Source organism: Onychomys torridus, chromosome 7, assembly GCF_903995425.1.
Source record: "Onychomys torridus chromosome 7, mOncTor1.1, whole genome shotgun sequence".
Lineage (NCBI taxonomy): Eukaryota > Metazoa > Chordata > Mammalia > Rodentia > Cricetidae > Onychomys > Onychomys torridus.
In genome coordinates this window covers 27,385,710-27,405,804 of record NC_050449.1, presented here as the reverse complement: position 1 = coordinate 27,405,804, position 20,095 = coordinate 27,385,710, and the positions used below count along the sequence as shown (strand labels likewise).

At 44.0% G+C, this 20,095-nt stretch overlaps 1 protein-coding gene across 1 annotated transcript in view; it reads right to left on the bottom strand.

Annotated features, from left to right (window-relative positions):
• Ets1 (ETS proto-oncogene 1, transcription factor) overlaps positions 1-20,095 on the bottom strand; it is a 64,384-nt gene that overhangs the window by 19,491 nt on the left and 24,798 nt on the right. The window contains exons 2-6 of the mRNA XM_036193755.1: positions 12,586-12,705; positions 10,901-11,101; positions 8,187-8,264; positions 7,029-7,277; positions 2,381-2,641 (exon numbers count right to left, since the gene is read on the bottom strand). Of these exons, the coding sequence (XP_036049648.1) occupies positions 2,381-2,641; positions 7,029-7,277; positions 8,187-8,264; positions 10,901-11,101; positions 12,586-12,705 (909 nt within the window). The remainder of the gene's footprint in view (positions 1-2,380; positions 2,642-7,028; positions 7,278-8,186; positions 8,265-10,900; positions 11,102-12,585; positions 12,706-20,095) is intronic.

Sequence of the window (20,095 nt, the reverse complement as noted above, 5' to 3'; positions counted from 1 at the left end):
ATGACCAAAGTATTGCCAACAGTTACACAGTGGTTCCCACTTTTCAAAGTACTTTTCAAATGTCAGCTCATCCTCCCACACCTTCATTAAGCCAGACACCCATTTGTAGACACTCTAGCCATCACCTCAGGTAAGAGCCAAGGCAGGATGGGTGTATTCCATCCCTGTTTCTGAAATGAGGAGGGGCCATAAGGCCACTGGATCCAAGAACCTGTGTGGAGGCAGGAAGTATTCTGCAAAGGCAGGGCCCATGGGAAAAGACACCGAAATGTGGTCTGCTCACACACACCTAACAAATCCTATCCTTTATTTGGACCACAGCAACAAGAGAGTCCACTTCAAGTCTAAAGACTTTTAGAATAAATTGGACAAGACAGGAAGAAGCCCCTGGGCGGTTTGACCCACACCCAGTTGGGGCTCATTTGCTGAAATAATCAATTTGTTACAAGTAGGGGTTTCTTCTCACCATGTCTAGCACAATGTCTAGCACTCATTTAATTAATTGATTTGGTTCAATTGCATTTTCACACATCTCTTGCTGTCAAGATAAGGGTGAACAGTTCTACTTCACTAAAGTAGAAAAAGGTACAAGGTAAATTTGCCTAAAATCACACAGTGTGTTAGAGGTGGGAGGGGCTTAGAGGACTTCTGTTTTCTGGGTATTGTTCTCACCACCATTTGAGTCTGAAAAAGTTAAATCCACAATTGTAAAGAAACAGAAACTAAACATGCAGAGGCTTTAAAAATAATGCTTTTTTTCTTCAATTTGAAGAGTTTAGTCTTTGAGAAAGCTAAGTGATAATCACTTTCCTATCTCCTCTACTTACTGAATGTTTTAATCCTTTATCCCATTGGAGAGGGAGGGAAGGAGGGAGGGAGGAAGGAGGGAGGGAGGGAGGGAGGGAGGGAGGGAGCCCACTAAACAATACCCAGACAAGAACACTGCCAATCATTTGAGCTCTACCCCAGCCTGTCTTTCTCTTCCCTTCTAAGCATCCCTTCCCCTACATCCAGCTGGAGAGAGTCTGGTCCCAAATCCAGGATCTGCCATTCTTGTATACCTTGAAAGATCTCCTGGAATTTTTCTAATCTCAAATATCTTCAATAAAAATTACTAAACCTCACAATAATCTACTCTCCAGAGATAGAAAAAAAAATCCTCTTGAAATGTAGCAAGTTTCTCACCTACTAATAGCTCCAAAAAAGACTTGGAAGTGTTTCAAAAGAACACGGATCTTCAAGTGTGTCTGTGGCTCCTGACTCTACATATGGTCCTTGCTGCCACTCTCAATCATAGACATATTTCCTGAACACTGTTGATGCAGTATTACCATAGGGGTCTTTGTGGAATGCAATATAGAGAATATATTCTTGGTCTTTGAAGAAGTAATTTTTCTAAGTACATGAATTTTGTTCTTGAAGATCAGTTAATTTTTTCAGAAAAATCCCAAGACTACCCTAGCACATATTTGGCATCAGACAGATTAGACCACATCCGATGCTTGTCTTCAGTCACCCAGAGCCCTCAGCTGCCCAGGTGAAGGGCAGTGTAAGAGGACAGCTGCTAAAGCATGCCTGAATGGCCAAGTGTAACCAAGGCTCTTCTCTGACACATGTTGTAAACCTTGATAGCACTGCAATCTTACAGAAAGGACCTGATGCTTAGCACATCACTTAGTGCTCTTGGATTTTTCTCAGACAAACTATTCCAAGGCTCCTGGGTTGAATAACATATGTACTGCTGCCTATATGAACAGTGAACTGCCTTGCTGTACTATCGGATTCTCTATCAAAGTTCATTCTCTGGGCTCTTTCTGAAATCACCACTATTCTAATTAGAGCTTTCATACCTGGAAGAAAGCCAACCATAAAGCTAAGTTCTTGTTGTCCTTGTTGTTTTTTAAGTGATTTACTACGGAAATTCAGAACGGATCTGGACAGGGCATTGAACACTGTTCCGACATTCCAACAGCAAGCTGCTATGATAACCATACTGTGAAACTTTTGCAGCATGCTGGCCACTGAACTCTTTCTTTAAGAAAGCCAGCTTCTAGTTTTATATTTGGAGTGGTCTCCCCAGAGCAGACCAGCAAAAGTCCCTCAATACCAGCCATGTGGCAGTTTCCAGAAACTCCAGATATGGAAAAAAGTTCAAAAGTTAAATTTTCTACCACCCTTAAAAATGAACCCTTGAGATACGATTGTCTTCCAAAACTCGGTAGTTGTTCACAAGCAGACTGGCTTGAGACTGAAGACCCTTCAGAGACATCAACTTCACAAAAAGAAAGAAGGACACCCTTGGGTCTCTGTGCCGTCTGTACACCTGACTTGGCCCACAGAAACATGCAAATAGCCACCTAGACAGGGGCCGGGTGCCTACCTGTGTAGCCAGCCAGCGCAGCAGCGGGGATGACAGGCTTGTCCTTGTTGAGGTCAGCACGGTCACGCACATAGTCCTTGAAGGTGCCCTTGGGCTTGTGGCTGGGCAGGGCAGCGGGATAATCCTCAGAGTCGAAGCTGTCATAGGAGGGGACACGCTGCAGGCTGTTGTAAGATGACTGGCTGCTCCAGGACTGGGTGAGGCGGTCACAACTATCGTAGCTCTCTATGCTCTCAAAAGAGTCCTGGCCCCCGAGTTTACCTGGAGGTAAAGGAGGAGGTGGGAGGAGGGCAGGGAGGAGGGGTTGGGAAAAAACAACTGTAAAAACCCTCTTCTGGAGGACAGATGGCTAATCAGATCTGTAGAGGGATGAAGGAAGAGAGGGCCCAGGAATACAGTCCCCAGAAGTCAGGAGTCTACACTAGGGAGCAGGGGATTGGCCTGGCCACAACCTTAGGATGCTGCCACAGCCTGGGTCACAGTTCCTAGCATAGAGACCTGAAATCAGGTTCGGTTCCTCTGATCTGTCATGTGGATACAATAGTACTGGAACCTCGAGAATACTAAAGCCAGAACTGTAGAAACCTGGCATGTTACTTGTCATGAGAGTCCTGGTTAATATATTAGACTTAATGGATTAATGAAAAACAAACAGAACACTGTCAGATTGAATCTCCTTTTTTTTTTTCAGTTCCAGCCAATGAAATGATAAGACTCCATTAGACTAAGAGCAGATTGGCCTTCCTTGACCTTAGAACTAAAGTATTACTTTTTTAAGCATTTTTTCCCCAAATACTAAGTGATTCCTTTATGCCCTCTCAAATAGAGAAAGAAATTATGGGATGCCTTCAAGGAGAGCAAAACAAAGCCAACAAAGCTCACATCATTCTTCTAGATAGAAAACCGTACTGCTTATCCTCACGAGCACAGTTTAGTACTTCAAGTTCATGCTCCACGAGCAGCAAAAGGGAAGGAAGGGGAGCTAAGGCCCACAGCAGGGTCAGAAGCCCTCCACTCCATGAGCTGCTTAAGGCATTCTCAACTGACCACAAGATCATGCAAGTTCATTCATTTCCCAGACCAGGTTCTAAACAGCTGCGTGGTTGTGCAATCATTCTTGGAGAAATTTCCATTGGCAAAAATGCCATTAAAAGAGGGGCTTATAAGAAAAGCTTAAGAGGAAAATAAATACACTGAAGATCTAAGAAGATTCCCGGGAATATTTTTCTTATGTTCCATGTTCAGCGACTGTTCAGGCAACTGGGGGCAGATCTCAGGAAACAGGATGGCCACTTCTATCCAGCACAAGCCAAAAGATGGAAAGATGTGACCAATGTGTCTGCAGAAATACCTCCAAATCAATTCCCATTGTACAAAGCTGGCTAAATCCTGAAGTAAACATGCCTTGTACAACCATACCTGGCATACCTCCTTCTTCATGATAGTGAGGATTGATAAGGAAAATAAAATTCAAGCATAAGCAGCTATCCAAATCAAAGTTAAATACATGGGAAAGACATGGTTTTCAAAAGAAGAAAAAATTGAGCCCAAATCAAACAAGTACTTCTGGCATACCCCACCGCTGTGGACATTCAACCCTCTGTTCCCTCCTGTAATGCTGAAGACAGAAAGTTCATATCTCACTGCTGTCTGCTCATCTGTTCACAGGAAGGAAACCTCCAGAAGACAAACCAGAGCCTGAGGAGTGATCGGCCCAGCCTGCCCAGCCAGTACCACACTAGACCCTTCCCATTACTACTTTTTAAAGTCACATGAAATGTCTCAGGAAAGCAGCCCAGGAACAGAACACCACAGCCTTTTTTAGCAGGACAGAAATCTAAGTGTCTCACAAAAAGGCGCTTTCTCACACCAGCTATGGATGTTAACTGTCATTTGATTGCTCTGGCACAAATAGAACAAAAGCCTAAGAAAGGAAATGTATATTTTCAAGAAGGATGCCCTGCCCATCGAGTCATCGGAATGCAGGTATTCTCTGTGCTGGAGCCCCCTGCGATTCCTCTTCTCAGCCATTTTGGAGGGCCAGGACTAAAAGCCGCATTTAGCAAAAGTGCTAAAGTAGGCGTCCCTGCTCTCCCGTGGCCTCACCAGATGCCACTCAGTGCAGACTGTGGTTTAGAGCAGAGAAGCAGCTTTCGCTTCACTTCTATTTCACAACCCTGGAGCTGGAAGCCTTCCTTAACCGGTATTTTCTCCAAAACATCGGCCGAATCCAACAGGATTAGCTACTCAGTTCTGCTTCTGTGTTCAACCAGGGAGGCGAGCACGCCCCAAGACGAGCATTGACCATCTTTTCTGAGAAATGCCTCAGCAAGGTCCTTCCTCAGCTGATTGATTCAACTCCACAGCACTCTGAACAGTAGACGGGTAGCCTCACAGCCACCCACAGAAAAGACTCACACAAAGACCAGCCTTAGAGCCCAAATAAGTGGACAGAGAAGTACTTTGTATACTATCACACAGAATCTGAACACTGCGTTTATTAATAGTCAGCTAACAGTAATGTCTTTAGTCTAGACCAATCACAACACTCAGAATCAAGGGCCCTTTGGCCAGCCATGTTACAGTACATCTACCATGCAGCAAGCAGGCCTGCACAAGCTGCTCTTCCCCTTAAGGCTATGGCCTGAGCTTGAAGGAGATGAGTGACAGAGGAGCCACAAAGGAACACCTGATGTCCTTTAGTAAGTATAAGTTTGGTTTTTTTAATCGCTAGTTAGGGTTTGAAGGGGTAGTGAGGACCCAAGAACCAAGAAAAGGGAAGGGAGAGAGGGACATTTACACAAATGCAAAACCAGCCACAATTGTAAAACAATATGATTGCAGATCTACCCAGATTTACAGCATAGCTGAACCCCAAACCCACAGCCCCATCTCCTTAAATATACACAGAGCCCACCCCCTAAGGAAGAAAATGGCTCTAAGGCTTCAAGCTTCTTGACAAGAAGTGTGCAGATGAATACAGTTGTGAGTGTGCATTTAAATAGACACATACCCCAAAATAAAAGACAGACAGAAAGGGGAAGACAGACGTGGTCCCACCCATTCCCTTTGGTGTGAAACACAAACAACCTAGGAGTCTAAGAAGGACGATTCAGGTTCTGGTTTCGCAGGGACTTTCCCTGTTGCAAGGCCAGTTAGCTATCCTAAGCTTTGCTGGGAGGAAGTGTGAGCCTGAATACTTGAAGAGCATGACAGTAGGTATGGTTTACAATGGCCACAGGCTAACTCCTTTTGGCTCTCATCCTTTTGGAGAGCTCTGAACAGTAACACAGGGAGTCATTCAGTGAGCAGGAATCACTACCCTCCTCTTGCTCATAATACTTCCCCATTTACCCACTAGGAAAGGCATCTTTAGCTTTTCAGAAACTAGTGGGCTCTTCCTGGATGAAGAAGCCCCTCCTAACAGACAACACTTTTCTCAACAACAAAACAATCTGAACGCACTGCTCCTAGTGGTCAAATGTTTGTGTGGCCCCATCTTAAATATCAGGTATCGTCTACCTTTGGGGCATCAGGTCAGTCAGACCTATTTTGAAACATTGACTTCACTGCCCAAGAATGTTTTATCATTATTATAATAGCCTTGTCAACAAGAGCACCTTCTTTTGGAAGCCTCTTGACCTTCTATCCCCTGGTCCCTTAGCTAAATACACACTTTCACCACACTGTTGATGACCAGCTCCAAATAAACCACTGGTTAACCATCTTGTATCTTCCCAAACCAAAGAAGTCACAAGTGGCTAAGTTCCCAGGATGAACAGCAAGGGTTATCCCAGGTACCAAGTCAGGTTCTACAGTGTGGCCCAGGTGTACCCTGAGAGGAACACCAAGGCACACATCAACTTTCAAGAAGATTATGATCTCAAACAAAATTCCCTTAATAAAACTGTAGCCTACTTTTCAAAATCCACCTAGAAGTAGTACACAGGCAAACGTTTTACCCCAATAACTCATTTGATTGTTAGTCTGCTGTACTTAGTTCCAGCAGGACGGCCAAGCTCTTTGCCATCTGTTGTGGAATATTTGTGGACTGTGTGAAGATGTGTTGCTGTGATTGGTGTAATAAAAAGCTGAATGGCCATTAAGCTCAGTGGTAGATCGCTTGCCTAGCAAGCGCAAGGCCCTGGGTTCGATCCTCAGCTCAAAAAAAAGCTGAATGGCCAATTGCTAGGCAGGAGAGATAGGTAGGACTTCCAGGAAAAAGAGAAGAACTCAGGATGATTCTAGGAGCTTAAGAGAAACACTAATGAGACATGGAGGGAGCCAGACATATCGAATGAAACAAAGGTAAAAAGCCACTGGGCAAAGTGTAGATTAATGTAAATTGGTAATTTATGTTGTAAGAGTTAGTGGCACAGGCCTAAGCTAAGGCCGAGCTTTCATAATTAATAATAAGTCTCCATGTTGTTACTTGGGGTTGGTGGCAGAAAAGGAAGTATGACTACAGCCAGCATGTTGTATAAGGCTGAAATGCCACGGTAAAAAGGTCTTATTATCTACACACTCAAATCAGAAAGGCTGAGGCTGATGAAAACTGGACTGATAAATGAGTCAATAGGACCTGAAAAACGCATAAAGTGAGGTCATTCTTGTACACCCAAGGAATTTGAAAGTAAATTTGACCTACCACGACTGGCCCTCCCCATGCACATGTTGTCTGGAGTTAACACTTCTTGCTTGATGGTAAAGTAGTCTGTCTGCAAGGTGTCTGTCTGGAGAGGGTCGCGGAGAATGACAGAAGGGTAGTCGTTCTCATACTTGAGAGACAGGAGTTCCTCTGAGCTGATGGGATGCAGTGTCTGATAGGACTCTGTGATGAAGCTGGGCTCTGAGAACTCTGAGGGAGGAACGCACTGAGCATGCTCGATACCATAGCCTAGAGAAGGAGAATGTTTACAATTGATTAATTGATTGATTGATTGATTGATACCTAAAGGAAGCAATTCTTACTACCTATCAAGGCCCCACCACATGATATGAACTGCCTCTCTTAAAGAACAAAAGGAGAGTAAGTCAGAAGGACTTGACTTCAACCTGGATCCTCAACTTACTATACCTTCCTCTTTGGTCTTAATTTACTTGTCTGTAAAATAAGGTTGATGAAGTCTTCCTTGGAGCAATGTGATGAAGAGTAAATCAGACTGTGTATGCACAATGTCTGCAACATTTGTGACACTCTTGATAAGCTCTTGATATCTAGTGAATGTAGTGCTTAAACTGGAATAAGAACTATAATAAATAAAAAAATAAAAATGATATCACACCTGTTTAACACTACCTTTGAAGGAAGAACCACCAAAGAAGCCCAATGGTATTCTTTTTATCTAGCCACCTCAATGGTGCTCTAAGGTATCTTACACTAAAGAAGAGATGGCTTTACTGTCTGTACTAGAGTGTGATGCTAGATGGGCCGCTCTTCCAGAAGGATCCCATAGCAAATGCTGTCATCCTCAATAGTAGACAAGGAAAGCATGTGGGACAAAATCAAATCCCTAACCCAACCCTATCCCAACACTATCACATATGGGATTAAATAAGATCAAAATCTAGCCTGAGTGTATTCCTTTCCAGTTGCAGGACCTTTGTAGACTGGTAAACACACATATAAGCTGAATGCTTTTATTTTGTGAAAAGTCATACAAGAATTTTAACAAAGCAGAATATGATTAAGAAAATATTACTTTCTATAAAATTATTATTAAATAATCTGAGACTGACTAAGCCTTTCCAAGTTCCCCACCACAAAGAGCCAAGAGACAGAAGGAGAGTGGGAGATGACACTTACTAATGAAGTAATCCGAGGTATAACGGGATTCTGGATAGGTAGGGTTGACTCCATTAACCTGATATGGTTTCACATCCTCTGTAAGAAACACACCAGGGAATGAAATAAGAGTAACATGCAAGCAATACTTGGCCTAAAGGATCTTGGACACACGAGGACCCCAATGACCTCAACCTTTTTTTTTTCTAAGACATCTTCAAGCACATTAGAGGAGTTGGTGTCTTAGTTGCCTGACTGGGGCCTTGTATCAGGATGAGATCACAAAAGTATGGCTGAGTTTATCATCTCAGTGGCTATGAAATGAGATTTACTACTGTCTTGGAAGGAGACCCAGTGGATAATGACTAAGGGCTGGGGAAATGGGCAGCCCTCATTTGTGATGTCTTGGTATTTCCCTTCAGAGAGCTGCGTCTTCAGGCCTGTCTGGGGACGGCTCAAGGACCTTGATCAGTGCTTACCACTCAAACTGATAAAAAACATTTCAGAAACAGTCAGTCTTTAGGCGAGTAGATTTTTGTATCCCCTACTTTTTGCAGATGTCTGGGGTTTTTTTTTCTGTGTTTTCCTCATTGTTCTTGGAATTCAAGTTCAGGCCCAGACAGGAAGCGGGACATTGGTAAGGTGACTCCCTTCATTGAGCCATGAAGACTTGTGTAAAGTAAGAGCAGTAACATATCTCAGCCACCTCAATGCCAACTTCCTTGGGACCCAGAAAGGAATGCAGAGCAAGCATAGTGGAGAACAGAACTGTCATGGTAGGCTCAGGATCAGCTGGCTACTCTAGAATCAAATGCAGTAGCTGTTGACACTTTACAGAGCCTGGCTGTACTTCACTGCAAAAATCAATTGTAAAGAGAAACAACTGATATGGGTTTTTCCTCAGGTATCTGCTAGCCTGCTGAGAGCAAAGGCTGATGGGAAAACAAGTTTATGCCTGCACTCAAAAAAAAAAAAAAAAAGTTCCCAGTTGAGATAAAATGATTAAACTCTGCTTGCAAAGCTTATCAGATGGAAACATCCCCTCCACCTTTGGCCTACAACTCCACCCAAGACAGCTATGTTCTCTGGCGGCCATGCTGCTCAGATGTGATCACAGACTGGATACTGGCCTGAGCACAAATATTCTGAATAGCTCTTCAGATATATGAATCCACAGAAAGACAGTGTTACTGCCTTGAGCAATGGGACACCGGCTGGGATGACAAGACTTGCCTTCTCAAATATACTCAATTCCATCCAGCTTTGCTTCAATTCCCTAACGGTACTCCACAGCATAACATAGATGACAGTCTAATCCTATCTTAGAGATGGAAGCCCACAGTCCCACAGCAAGAAAAAAGGATGGGAAGCGAAATTTAAAAAGATTCAGAAGTAAGTAAAGTTCAAAGTGCTGATCACAAATGGGGGATAATTCCAAGAGGAAATGTAGTTCACAGCACTTTAAAACCAAGGATATGAATATACCATGACCAGTGGCAGACTGAGACTACCCCAAGCTCCTGGTACATCCACAGTGGGAATCCATTTCAGTTCAGAGAAGTTTGTATTAACGGACTATGTTTGGTTTCACAGTCTGGTATGACCTGCTGTTGTATTCCAAAGCCAGCAGTTAAACCAGCTCTGCGAGGAGCCTACCACATCTTCCTCTTCCTCTTACGAAGAGCTCACTCATGTCAGTGCCTAAGGGTCAGCACCGGTGTGTTACTAAGGCTGTTGTCCACTCCTCAGTAGCAGCTGCCACAGGAGGAACCCCCACGTACCTGACTGTTCATCCACTGCTCATTTTCAACAAGAAGGAATGCACATCACACTTCCATGCCTAGAGGAATGCAACCGTGGTCTCTCCTCTGCCCTGAGAGTAGGGCTTGCTCTTACACAAAGGAAGGTATTATATGGACTGAGCTGTGGGCCCTGCCCCCAGTGGCTCAGCCTAGAGCTGGGGGCCTGGTGACCACAGGGAAAGGGTGGGCCTGGTTACAGAGGGCAGCAGGCTTCTAGGCTTACAGTCAGCTCTAGGGCACTGCTGACTGCTGGTAACTATAATTTATTTTAAGAAGAAATTTAGAAAAATAAGTGCAGAAACACCCAAGTTTGCCGCCTGCTGCTGTTTCTATACTCAGCCAGGGCTACGGGACATGAGTCACTTGGTCCAAAAAGGTTAGAAGAGGCCGAGAGAGGAGGCTGTGTCATTCCAAGGTTGCAACACCACGTCCTGATATAACCCCAGTTTTGGCTCCGAGTGTAAAAGGTATTCTACACTACCATAATCCCAAGCCAGTAAGTGGCAGAGAAACCTGTCTTGCTAATAAGATTGGGGAAGCTGTACTCTCCTGTTACCAGAGAGTACACACCATAGATCAAGGGGAGTACATATTAAGGTTACTGGGGGGGGGGGACGACATCTTAATCCAGGTTTTGGCTGTGGGAGCTATTTCAAAAATAACTTGGATCGTATTTTTTCATATAAGATGCAGAAGAACAACCTTGCTAAAAATTAAAATATGAACTCCTAATGCACAGGAAAAAAAAAATAAACCAGCATGTATTTAGCTCTTGCTTTGTGCCAGGCTCTATGCCAAACACATCCCCATAGACCATCTATGCCAAGGCTGAACACCCACATACAAAGGCTTGGGCGTCTCACTGTTGGACAGGGTTTTCTCCTGCTCTTAGAGAAACCCCACACAACCCCCTCCCAGTTTTCACACATTTACCTTTCTGCAGGATCTCTAGATGCTCCCACAGGATGTCCCCCACAAAGTCTGGAGCCAGCTCCAGGAAGCACTCTTTACCCAGGGCACACAATGCCGCTCCATCCATACAGAACTTCTGGAAGTCCACACCTTTCAGGCTGAACTCATTGACAGCCCACATCACCCAATCCCGAACATGGGTTTCTGTCCACTGCCGGGGGTCTGAGAAGAGAGATCAAATGAGGATGCAGGAGGTCAGGCTGGGGAAAAGACAGTGAAGGGATGGAACAAGGATGCTAGTGACCCTCAGACCCAGCGAGCAGCTTCCTGTGATGACCAACTTTCCAGCACCTCTCATATACTTCTCCCCACACGCAGCATCCCACCTGCCCTTTTTTGCCAGGGAGGAGGAGCTGTGGTCAGCCAACAATATTTCCCTGCTTTCATTCAAGCCAAGATTTCCACTGATCTCCTCTCTCATCTTTATTTCCATTAAAATTTTTAAAAGTCCCTGATAAAGGAATGTGCCTTCCTTGTGATAGTAACAATGTAAAGTGTTTTCCACAAACAGCACATGCCTCTGTCTGCTCTCAACTCTCCAATACACTTGAGGTTTTTATACTGGAATATTTTTTTATTCTAGCCACTTAGGTTTTACAATAATCACCACAATTAGCAATGGTAAGTCATTCAAGTGTCATTATTAGTGACAACATCAGAAAAATGCCCTGCAAAGTTTGTACCCTCCACAGGCCCTACTTTGAATAGCAGTGATGACATATAATCTGAATACATGACCTAAGGTTTGACAGAGCTGTACCCACCGAGGACACAAAAGGGACTCAGATGACAGCAGGCTGCAGTGGCTACAAAACTGAATCCAAAAGGTAACTTCATGAGATGCTAGAACACTCAGGGTTCAAGTTATTTTGCTCTGCCTCTGGTCCTCAAACAATGCTTGGGATTGTTCTCCACCCAGGTTTGGTGAAAAATTGCAAACAGAAGAAAAAAAATGTACCAATACACTCCAAAAATCTAACGGAAGCTCCAGTCTGGCCGTGCTGGAAGTCTTTTAACCAGTAGTGGAAGAGACATGATTCACAGACAGCCTCCCTTCAACTTTCTTAACAACAATAAAAGCCTTCCTGCTCTTGACTATTCAAGACATGTTCCTAGGTGAACCTGACAATTCTCAGCTCACTTCTTTCTGTCAACTCCAGACCCTTTCCATTCTCAGTAAACCCAAGGCACAAGTATATTCTGCCCAAGTACATGGAAGAGAACAGAGCGTACATATAAAGCATCACAGCACCTGGGATTCATCCATGGTAGCCCAGATTGACCTTAAAAATAAAATTTTCCAAACTTATCTGCAAGTTGGAATTGTTTGAGGAGTTTACAAGATAAAAATGTCAGGAGCTGTTAAGACTGGATTGGGCTAGTCTGGGGGCCTACCTGGACGTTCTCAAAGGTCCAGAGAGTCCAATGTACAGACAGGTCAGGAAACACTGTCCTAAGACCAAAGATGGTGATGACAAGCTGGGAAAGGGTGTATCTTCAGTGCCCATGTTTCATGGATGTCTGCACTAGCCCATCACTTCTGATTCCAGTGTTGCTAATCTAAGCCAGCCCCGCTACAGGAGAGCCAATGAGCCTTCCCTGAGGATCTGCCCCAATTGACCAGTTTTCCCACTGTAAAAGTGTACCTTTTGGGATTCCCAGTCGCTGCTGTTCTTTTGTGAAGCCACTGAAAGTAGCTTTCAATGCTTGGGACATCATTTCTTTGCTGCTTGGAGTTAACAGTGGGACATCTGCACATTCCATATCTGTAAGGAAAAACAAAACGGCATATGAAACACAAAAACCACACAGGTAATTAACGACTCACAAAGGATGAGAGGGTGTGAATGAATCAGAGAATGCAAGCTGAGAAAGAACCATGTTAATGTCCTCATCACAGCAGGTAAAATTGAAGGGGTTTTCCACAATATGCTAGGCCCCTTTAGGGAAAAAAAAAACAAACCTGTGTCTTGCTTACAATGCTCTGTACCCTGATGAACAAAATATGCTTATTCTTTCTTCTGATCTCTACTATCCATGGCCCCCATTTATCCTTCTTATTCACTGAAACCATTTGTGTTACTACATATTTTCAGTTACCTCTGAAAAGAAGAAACAATATTCTTCATGCACCCAAAAATTGCTTGGTGCTTGAAATATGCAAGGGATGGAAATAGCACAGAACAAAGAATGCCAGGGGACATAGGGACAGCTTACCAAGACAGGTTATTACAGTGGATCCAGTTAACAAAGATCTGTAGACACAAATGTTTAAATACAACATCACCACAGGCTCCAAAGGAGACGACTGCACACTAGCCTAGAACAGGAACTGCTACAAGTCCAGAGGATCAGGAAAAACTTGCCATAGTTGATGTGAGATCTGAGGGACTCTCAGAAATTAGGGAAGAAAAGGATTCTCTAGCCTACCTGTCCTTAGTGTGGTGCCCCAAGCAGCATATCTGCCTGGCCTGGAAATGATCAGACACACATTTTCAGTTTCATTAAAAACCTGACAGCTTGTCTGCTTTTCAACATAAAATCCAGTGGTAAACACTGAACTTGAGCAACACACTCTCAGGCACAGCACAAAGGAAGGGCATGAGATGAGAGGCATCAAAAGACGAAAGCAGGGCTTCTTCGCCTCCTTGGTTAGGTTTATGCCAAAGTGTTTTGTGTTTATTTCTTATTTTTTCACACCACTGTGAATGGGATTCTTTCCCTGATTTATTATTTCCTCAGTGCTTTTGTCACTGGTATAGACAGGCTACTGATTTTGGGGAACAAGGTGTAATGGTAATTTTGAATCCTGTCACTTTGCCGGAAAGCTAATTGGTTAGGGATTTTCTGTTTATGTACAGTATCATATCACCCACAAACAGGGACACTTTGACTTCTTTTCCTATTTGTATCCCTTTTATTTCCTTTTGTGTGGTCAAATAAGACTTTGAGCACTATGCTAAGTAGAGACAGAGTAGAGATAGAGGACAGTCCTGTCACCACACTTCTTGGTTGAGCAATGTAGAGAAATCAAGCTAAAACAGAGCTAGACTCGTTCTCCCCTCCAGCTAGTCTTTATAGTCCTAAAAAGTGCTGTGCAGACTGCTATAGAAAAGGCAGCAATGGCCTTACACAGGTGTGGTCCCTACAAGCTACAAGTCAAGATGTGCTCTCTTGTGCAACAGTGGTGCTACCGTTTATGGGGTAACCAACTCTTCTCTGATTTTGATGATGCTCCACAGGACAGCATCCATGCCCAGTACAGTAAGCCCTACAAAATCCCATGGATGGGAGGTCTTAGGCTGTAGTGGATAACTGGATACTGTTGTTTAGCTAAATTGGTATAGTATCAAACTGCCTTCTAGATATTTATGTTTATGTTCAACAACAAATGCTACTCCCATCCTTAACCAGAGAAGTCTCTTCTGCAGTAAATGGTAGTGAAAGAAGAGACTCACAGCTACACAAGGTGCTGAGAGGAAGTGACAAATGAATGTCAGTCCTGAACAACACATTTATACCATCCCCTCCAAGGTACAGGGGACAAAGTAGGAGAGGGGGCAGAAGCAGTGTAAGAGGTAGAGGACACAGAGACTTGTTACAAAGTATCTTCTGAGGAAGGCACATCATTGTAATCTCAAACACACAGCAGCTGTGGAGGCCTACTCTGGGTCTGCATAAGACTAAGTTCCTCAACAGCCCAGCATGGATGAGAGAGAGGCTTAGGGAGCCCTACCCTTCACTGTGAATTATTTGCTAGATAGATTCAGGCAGATGGGGTGTCACTGTCTTAGTCATGTACCCAGTGGTGACCCCACCAGGCTCCAATGGATAGTTCCAAACCAAAGGTCACACAGATGGCCCTGGTTAAACTAATTGAGTCACAAAACAAAAGTGAAAGTCACATGTAGGAAAGAGACTGTGGGGAGGATTTACAGGAATGGTAGGGAGATAAGAGGGGAGTAATCAGAATACAGAGAAAGGGGGTGGGGATTTTCAAAGAACAAACTTAATTTTTCAAGTTACAGAAAAGGAGGGGGGAAAACTTGCAACAAAAAAAAGATGGACGACTGTCGAATCAGAGTGATCAGGAGGGCAGCTGTGTGACATGACGCTGAAGAGCTAAGTGAAGACAATGTTAAAGACTAGGTCACTTTATCCTGAGGACAATAGAAAGCCGCCCAAGTTTAGCCAGAGCAATGGCCTCCCTGCACTTAGTCTGTAAAGGATGGTTTAGGTGCGCCTGAGTGCACGTAGGGGTACTGGTAAGAAAGTGGTAGCGTTTGTTCTGCTGAGAGATGGTAGTGGCTTTGACGAGGAAAGCACTGACGCAGCTAAGATAGGCAGGCAAGCCTGAAGTGTACACAGGAAGTCCCCATTTATGACTGATGTAGGAAGGAAAGGACAGTGGGGTATCAAATCCTGCAGACCGCCAGTATCATCAGTTGCCAGACCCCACACAGTTTTACACTCCCACACTTGGAGGCCCTGTTCCCAGTATGAGTACATGCACACAGCCAACATCAAGCATCTTCTAAATGCATCCGGAGTCAATTTCTCCCCAAAGCCAAACCCTCCTAGCTTTTCTGTGACTTTCTGCACCGACTATCTTCACTGTCATGAGTTTTAGCAGCCTGGACTGTCAGTGTGCCCACATGCAGAAACTGGTGTCAGATGACTGAGTTCCAGAAGAGGACACTACAGAAGTTCCTCCGCTAGTTGGAAGGAAGGAGGAGGAGAGGGAGTGAGAGAAGGAAGGAGGAAGGTAGTCCCTGAAAACATACAAGAGAAACGATGAGAATTAGTGACCTCCATGAAAAGGAGCCACTACACTGCTTCTGAATGTCAAAAGGAGCAGAGACAACACTGTAGGGCTGAGGACAGCTTCCAGCCATCAGCCATGCTCTCAGAGAGCAGCCCAGTGACTGGCCTCTCCTAAGAAGAAAGCAGTTCCCTTGAGCTCCACTCCTAGGCCCTGCCAGTGACAAGGACTCTCAAGTCCCAGGGAGTGTTTGAATTGCCTTGGAACATTCCAGAAAAAGAAAAAAATTCTAAAAGGGAAGAATCAGCATACCTCCAGGAAGGTTGACAAAATGATGGAAAAATCCCAGATTTGGGAATTTAAAAAAAAAAAAAAGGCTCAGGGAAAGGATAGTTGTTGATTACATAATATCCAGCCCTTCAAACAATGGAATAATCATCAAATGAGTCATTAAGAAACACACCAATGCTGCCCATTCGTCCTTATTTCACTAATCTAAGAACGGCTAAGTGACATAGACTGTCTCCCCCTCGGAGCACAAGTCAATTTTACTCCAGAGAATGAGGCCCTTTAGTTAAGCAGGGAGCATGCCTTGGGAGTAGGGAAAACTCTGACATCCCAGGATGCTAGCACAAAGCTAAACATACAAGTCAATCAGCACATACTTTGTGAATTCAGTATTTCTAAGTTGAATCAACTTTGTTGCTTTTGCTCCCATCCGTTCTAAATTTGGGAACTTGAACAGGGTGGGCTTTGCTCTCTGTCTTTGTTCCCTCCCTCAGAGTGAAACTTCAAGAGAAGGACTTTACTGATAGTGGAAACCGGCTGGGGCCACATGTGGAAAATGCAGGCCAAGGCTAACAGAGTGTCTGTGGGGCTACCATACGCTGAACCCAAATGAACCTGGAAGGGTGGCCCCACATTATCTTCTAAAGATGAAAGCTGGGGCAATGTGATACCCTCCTGAGAAGACAGCGAGAGCAAGGACTCCTGAAGAGAGTTCCCTGAGGCTGCATCCTCTAGCTACAGCACTCTGGCAGTCTTCTCTGACCAGGAGTACTAAGTGGGTGCTTTTCCATGCACGTTTCTGCTTCCTGTTGGTGTAGCAAGCATTTCCATATTCTCACTTTTTTTTTTCTCTAATGGAAGCATCTGGAACCACTTTGGCTTGTCCACCTCAAGGTCACCTCTCAAAGTCTAGTTCACATGCAGCTACCTGGTTCTGACCCTCTTGTAGTGAGATCTGAGCTCTGGGTCTCCTGGGAAGATCTCCCAAGCCAGTTAGAGAAAATGATCCCCACATCTGAGACACTTGCAGTGGGATGTGAGCCCCAGCAGGAACCACTGTCACTGTGCTTGGACCCAGAGGCTGTAAAAAGAAAGCTGGGACTTTTCTGTATTTGTAAAGTTCAAGATTGGACTTCAAAAAAACCAGATCCTTCCTTTACATAAGTGAACAGCTGGCTGGGTTGTATTTTCAGTAGTGTGGACATTGCATTTAAACAATGATCAATAGCCGGGCATGGTGGTGCACACCTTTAATCCCAGCACTTGGGAGGCAGAGGCAGGTGGATCTCTGTGAGTTTGAGGCCAGCCTGGTCTACAAAGTGAGTTCTGGGACAATCAAGGGTGTTGCCTGTCTGGAAGGGGAAAAGGAGGATATGTTAAGCTTGTTACTTAAAAGACCAGTGCAAAAGGTCCCTCGATATTATCTGTGATTGTGTAAATTCTGGTAATTACTCATATCAATGATGATGATGATGATGAAATCATTAGGCAGGTGGAGAACCTGACACGGTTTAGGAAAGCAGACATTACTACTGTTCCTAAATTTATCTCATAACTGTAATATTTTGCATTATTACAGATACTTTCTAATCTTAGAAGCAGCATCTGGACATTAATCAGTACCTCTATAAACACTAACTAACTGCATTTCCTAGAAAAATACTGAGATTACCTTTGTGGTAATAATTACAGTATCTTAAAATCAAATAAAGGTGTCTCAAAATGCAGAGAACCTAACTTGAAGACCCCTGGAGACTCTCAGCACAATGCATAGAAATTAGAGTCATATATTAGACTTGTCTACCAATTGTTCCGCAGGACCCTATAACCTCTGCAATATCATTTATAGGACCTACCCTGTATTTCTGAGAAGACAGTGGTACAGAAGCCAGTGAGTAGAAACCCATGCCAAGATGTACAATGTGAAGACAAAGGCAGGCAGGACAGCTCTCCTAGACATACTGAGCCAGGAGCATTCTGAATGCAGGGAAAGACCAGCCTGTGTTTCAATGTGGCCCACCCTTGACAACCCTAGACCATTTCAAGTGAAATGTAAAACAAGCATTTCTATTGCATTTGTGTGTTAGTCAAAGTTAAGGGCTGTTCAGTTTCCAAGAACCCTTCAAGGGTGTCTCATGTGTCTTTTTCTACCATTCTTTGGAGTTCTCTAAAACAGAATTGCTCATACCAAATATGTCACAAAGAACTGAACTTGAGGTAGCTTTTCCTCAGCAAGATGTTGTAGGCTAAGGGCCTTACAGAACTACAAGTTCTTTCTCCTGCTGTCCTCAACAAATGATGTAAAATTGACAACATCTGGAATCCACCAGTAAGATGGTGAGGGACAGAACCCAAGACAAGAAATCCTAGATGAGCATCCAGTGTTGTGTGAATGCTACACTGGGACACACTCTAGCACTTGACAATGATCCCAGTCCTGTGTTGGCTCCTGCCATAAACGGAGCAGCAGGAGAGGGAGAAGGGAAAACTACCTCATGGTTCGCCAAGACCCTGTTCATAGGCCCTTTCTCCACATCCCCACAGGGTAACAGTCCTGGGGGTGGCTGGAAGGTGCTGCAGGGTTCCCATTTTGTAAATATGGAAAACAAGACTCCAAAGGGTCTCAGCATACAGTCTGAGAACAGGACGGACCAACTAGGGCCAGAGACAGCCTTCCACTCTTGAAAATCTGGGGTCTTCCTGCTCAATTCCACTACCAGTGCAAACAGGTTGCATAAATACAATCAAGAGAAGTAAAAATTTAGAAGCTGAAAGAGACCAGATTTATTTTTGTTTGGAAATTAGATAAATTTGAGTTATTTAAGCAATTAAAACTATCCGAAGACACTGCATTTCATACAGGTAACCACAAAAGATATTATGGAAACCTTTTTGCATCATCTACCGCTTTTCTTCCCCTTCCCTGGGACTAAGGGAAGGCTTCCTTCCTTCCTTCCTCATGAAGCACACAGGCTAAACAGCAACGTGGCTCCTCCCCGTCTGTCTTCACCTCCGAGTCACCCTAATGGGTTGCTGGACATCTAACAGAAAACTAATTAGTTACACTAAGATTTGCTGAAATTTTTCTCAGAGTAAACAGAAATGGCGAAGAAGCCTTCTGGCTTACATGGAGATGAAGGAAACAAACAAACAAACAAAAGAATGCCCAAATGCAAAGATAGCATTCTAAAGACGAGGGACAAAAAGAGAGCGAGAGACATGCACATGGCTGACTGGCCTTCTTGATCAGAATCTGTGGATCCTGCTGTCACCTTCTCCAGTAGGCAACTCACACTAGGTAAGCTACTTACTCAGTTCATCTCTAAAAGCAGTTCCATGAAGAGGTAGGCCCCTATAACTGGGTTTTACAATTTTGATCTGATCATTTGCAAACATCATAGTGTAATGAACCCTTACTTCATATCCCTGTCTCCCTCCCCCGACACATACACAATAAAGATAATCCAAGCAACAACTCATTTCACCTACTAATATTCTCTTGTCTTGAGGATTTGAGATAAATAAGTATTATAGTATGAAAGTTTAAGAGACAGGTAAACCTGAAGCCAAAGAAAATGGGGCTTGAAATTATCTTGCCTGGTACTTACATCAGGTCTACATTTCATTGATTGGCCCACTTGAACCACAGAACTACTGTTAAGGCAACAACATCATGACTGAGAAATTGGCACAGGGGAGCAGAGAGAAATGCCTTCAGATCAGGATAGAAAGCCAACCTGAGACTGAAGTTATCATTGCGAACAGCTCACAGCCTTGTGAACTTTCAACTGTAATGAAGAGCACACAAAGAAACGTTGATGTTCTGACAAACACCAAAAGGGCAATTTCAAAGAGTCATAGTCAAGTTGCCTAGAACAAGGCCCAGTGTAGGAGAGTAACGCACGGGAGAATGGCTGTGGCCAGAGGGGCTGCAAGCTGCTACTGGCTTCTAAAGGACATACCCAGTAAAGGGGCCAACCATCCCAGAATGGGAATCTCACACCATAGACTAGAAGCAGAGTTAAAGGGAGCAACTCCTTCTATTTTGCACTTGGGCCCACTCACAGGCACTAGAACCTGGGCAGACATGACTTCAATCCTAGGGG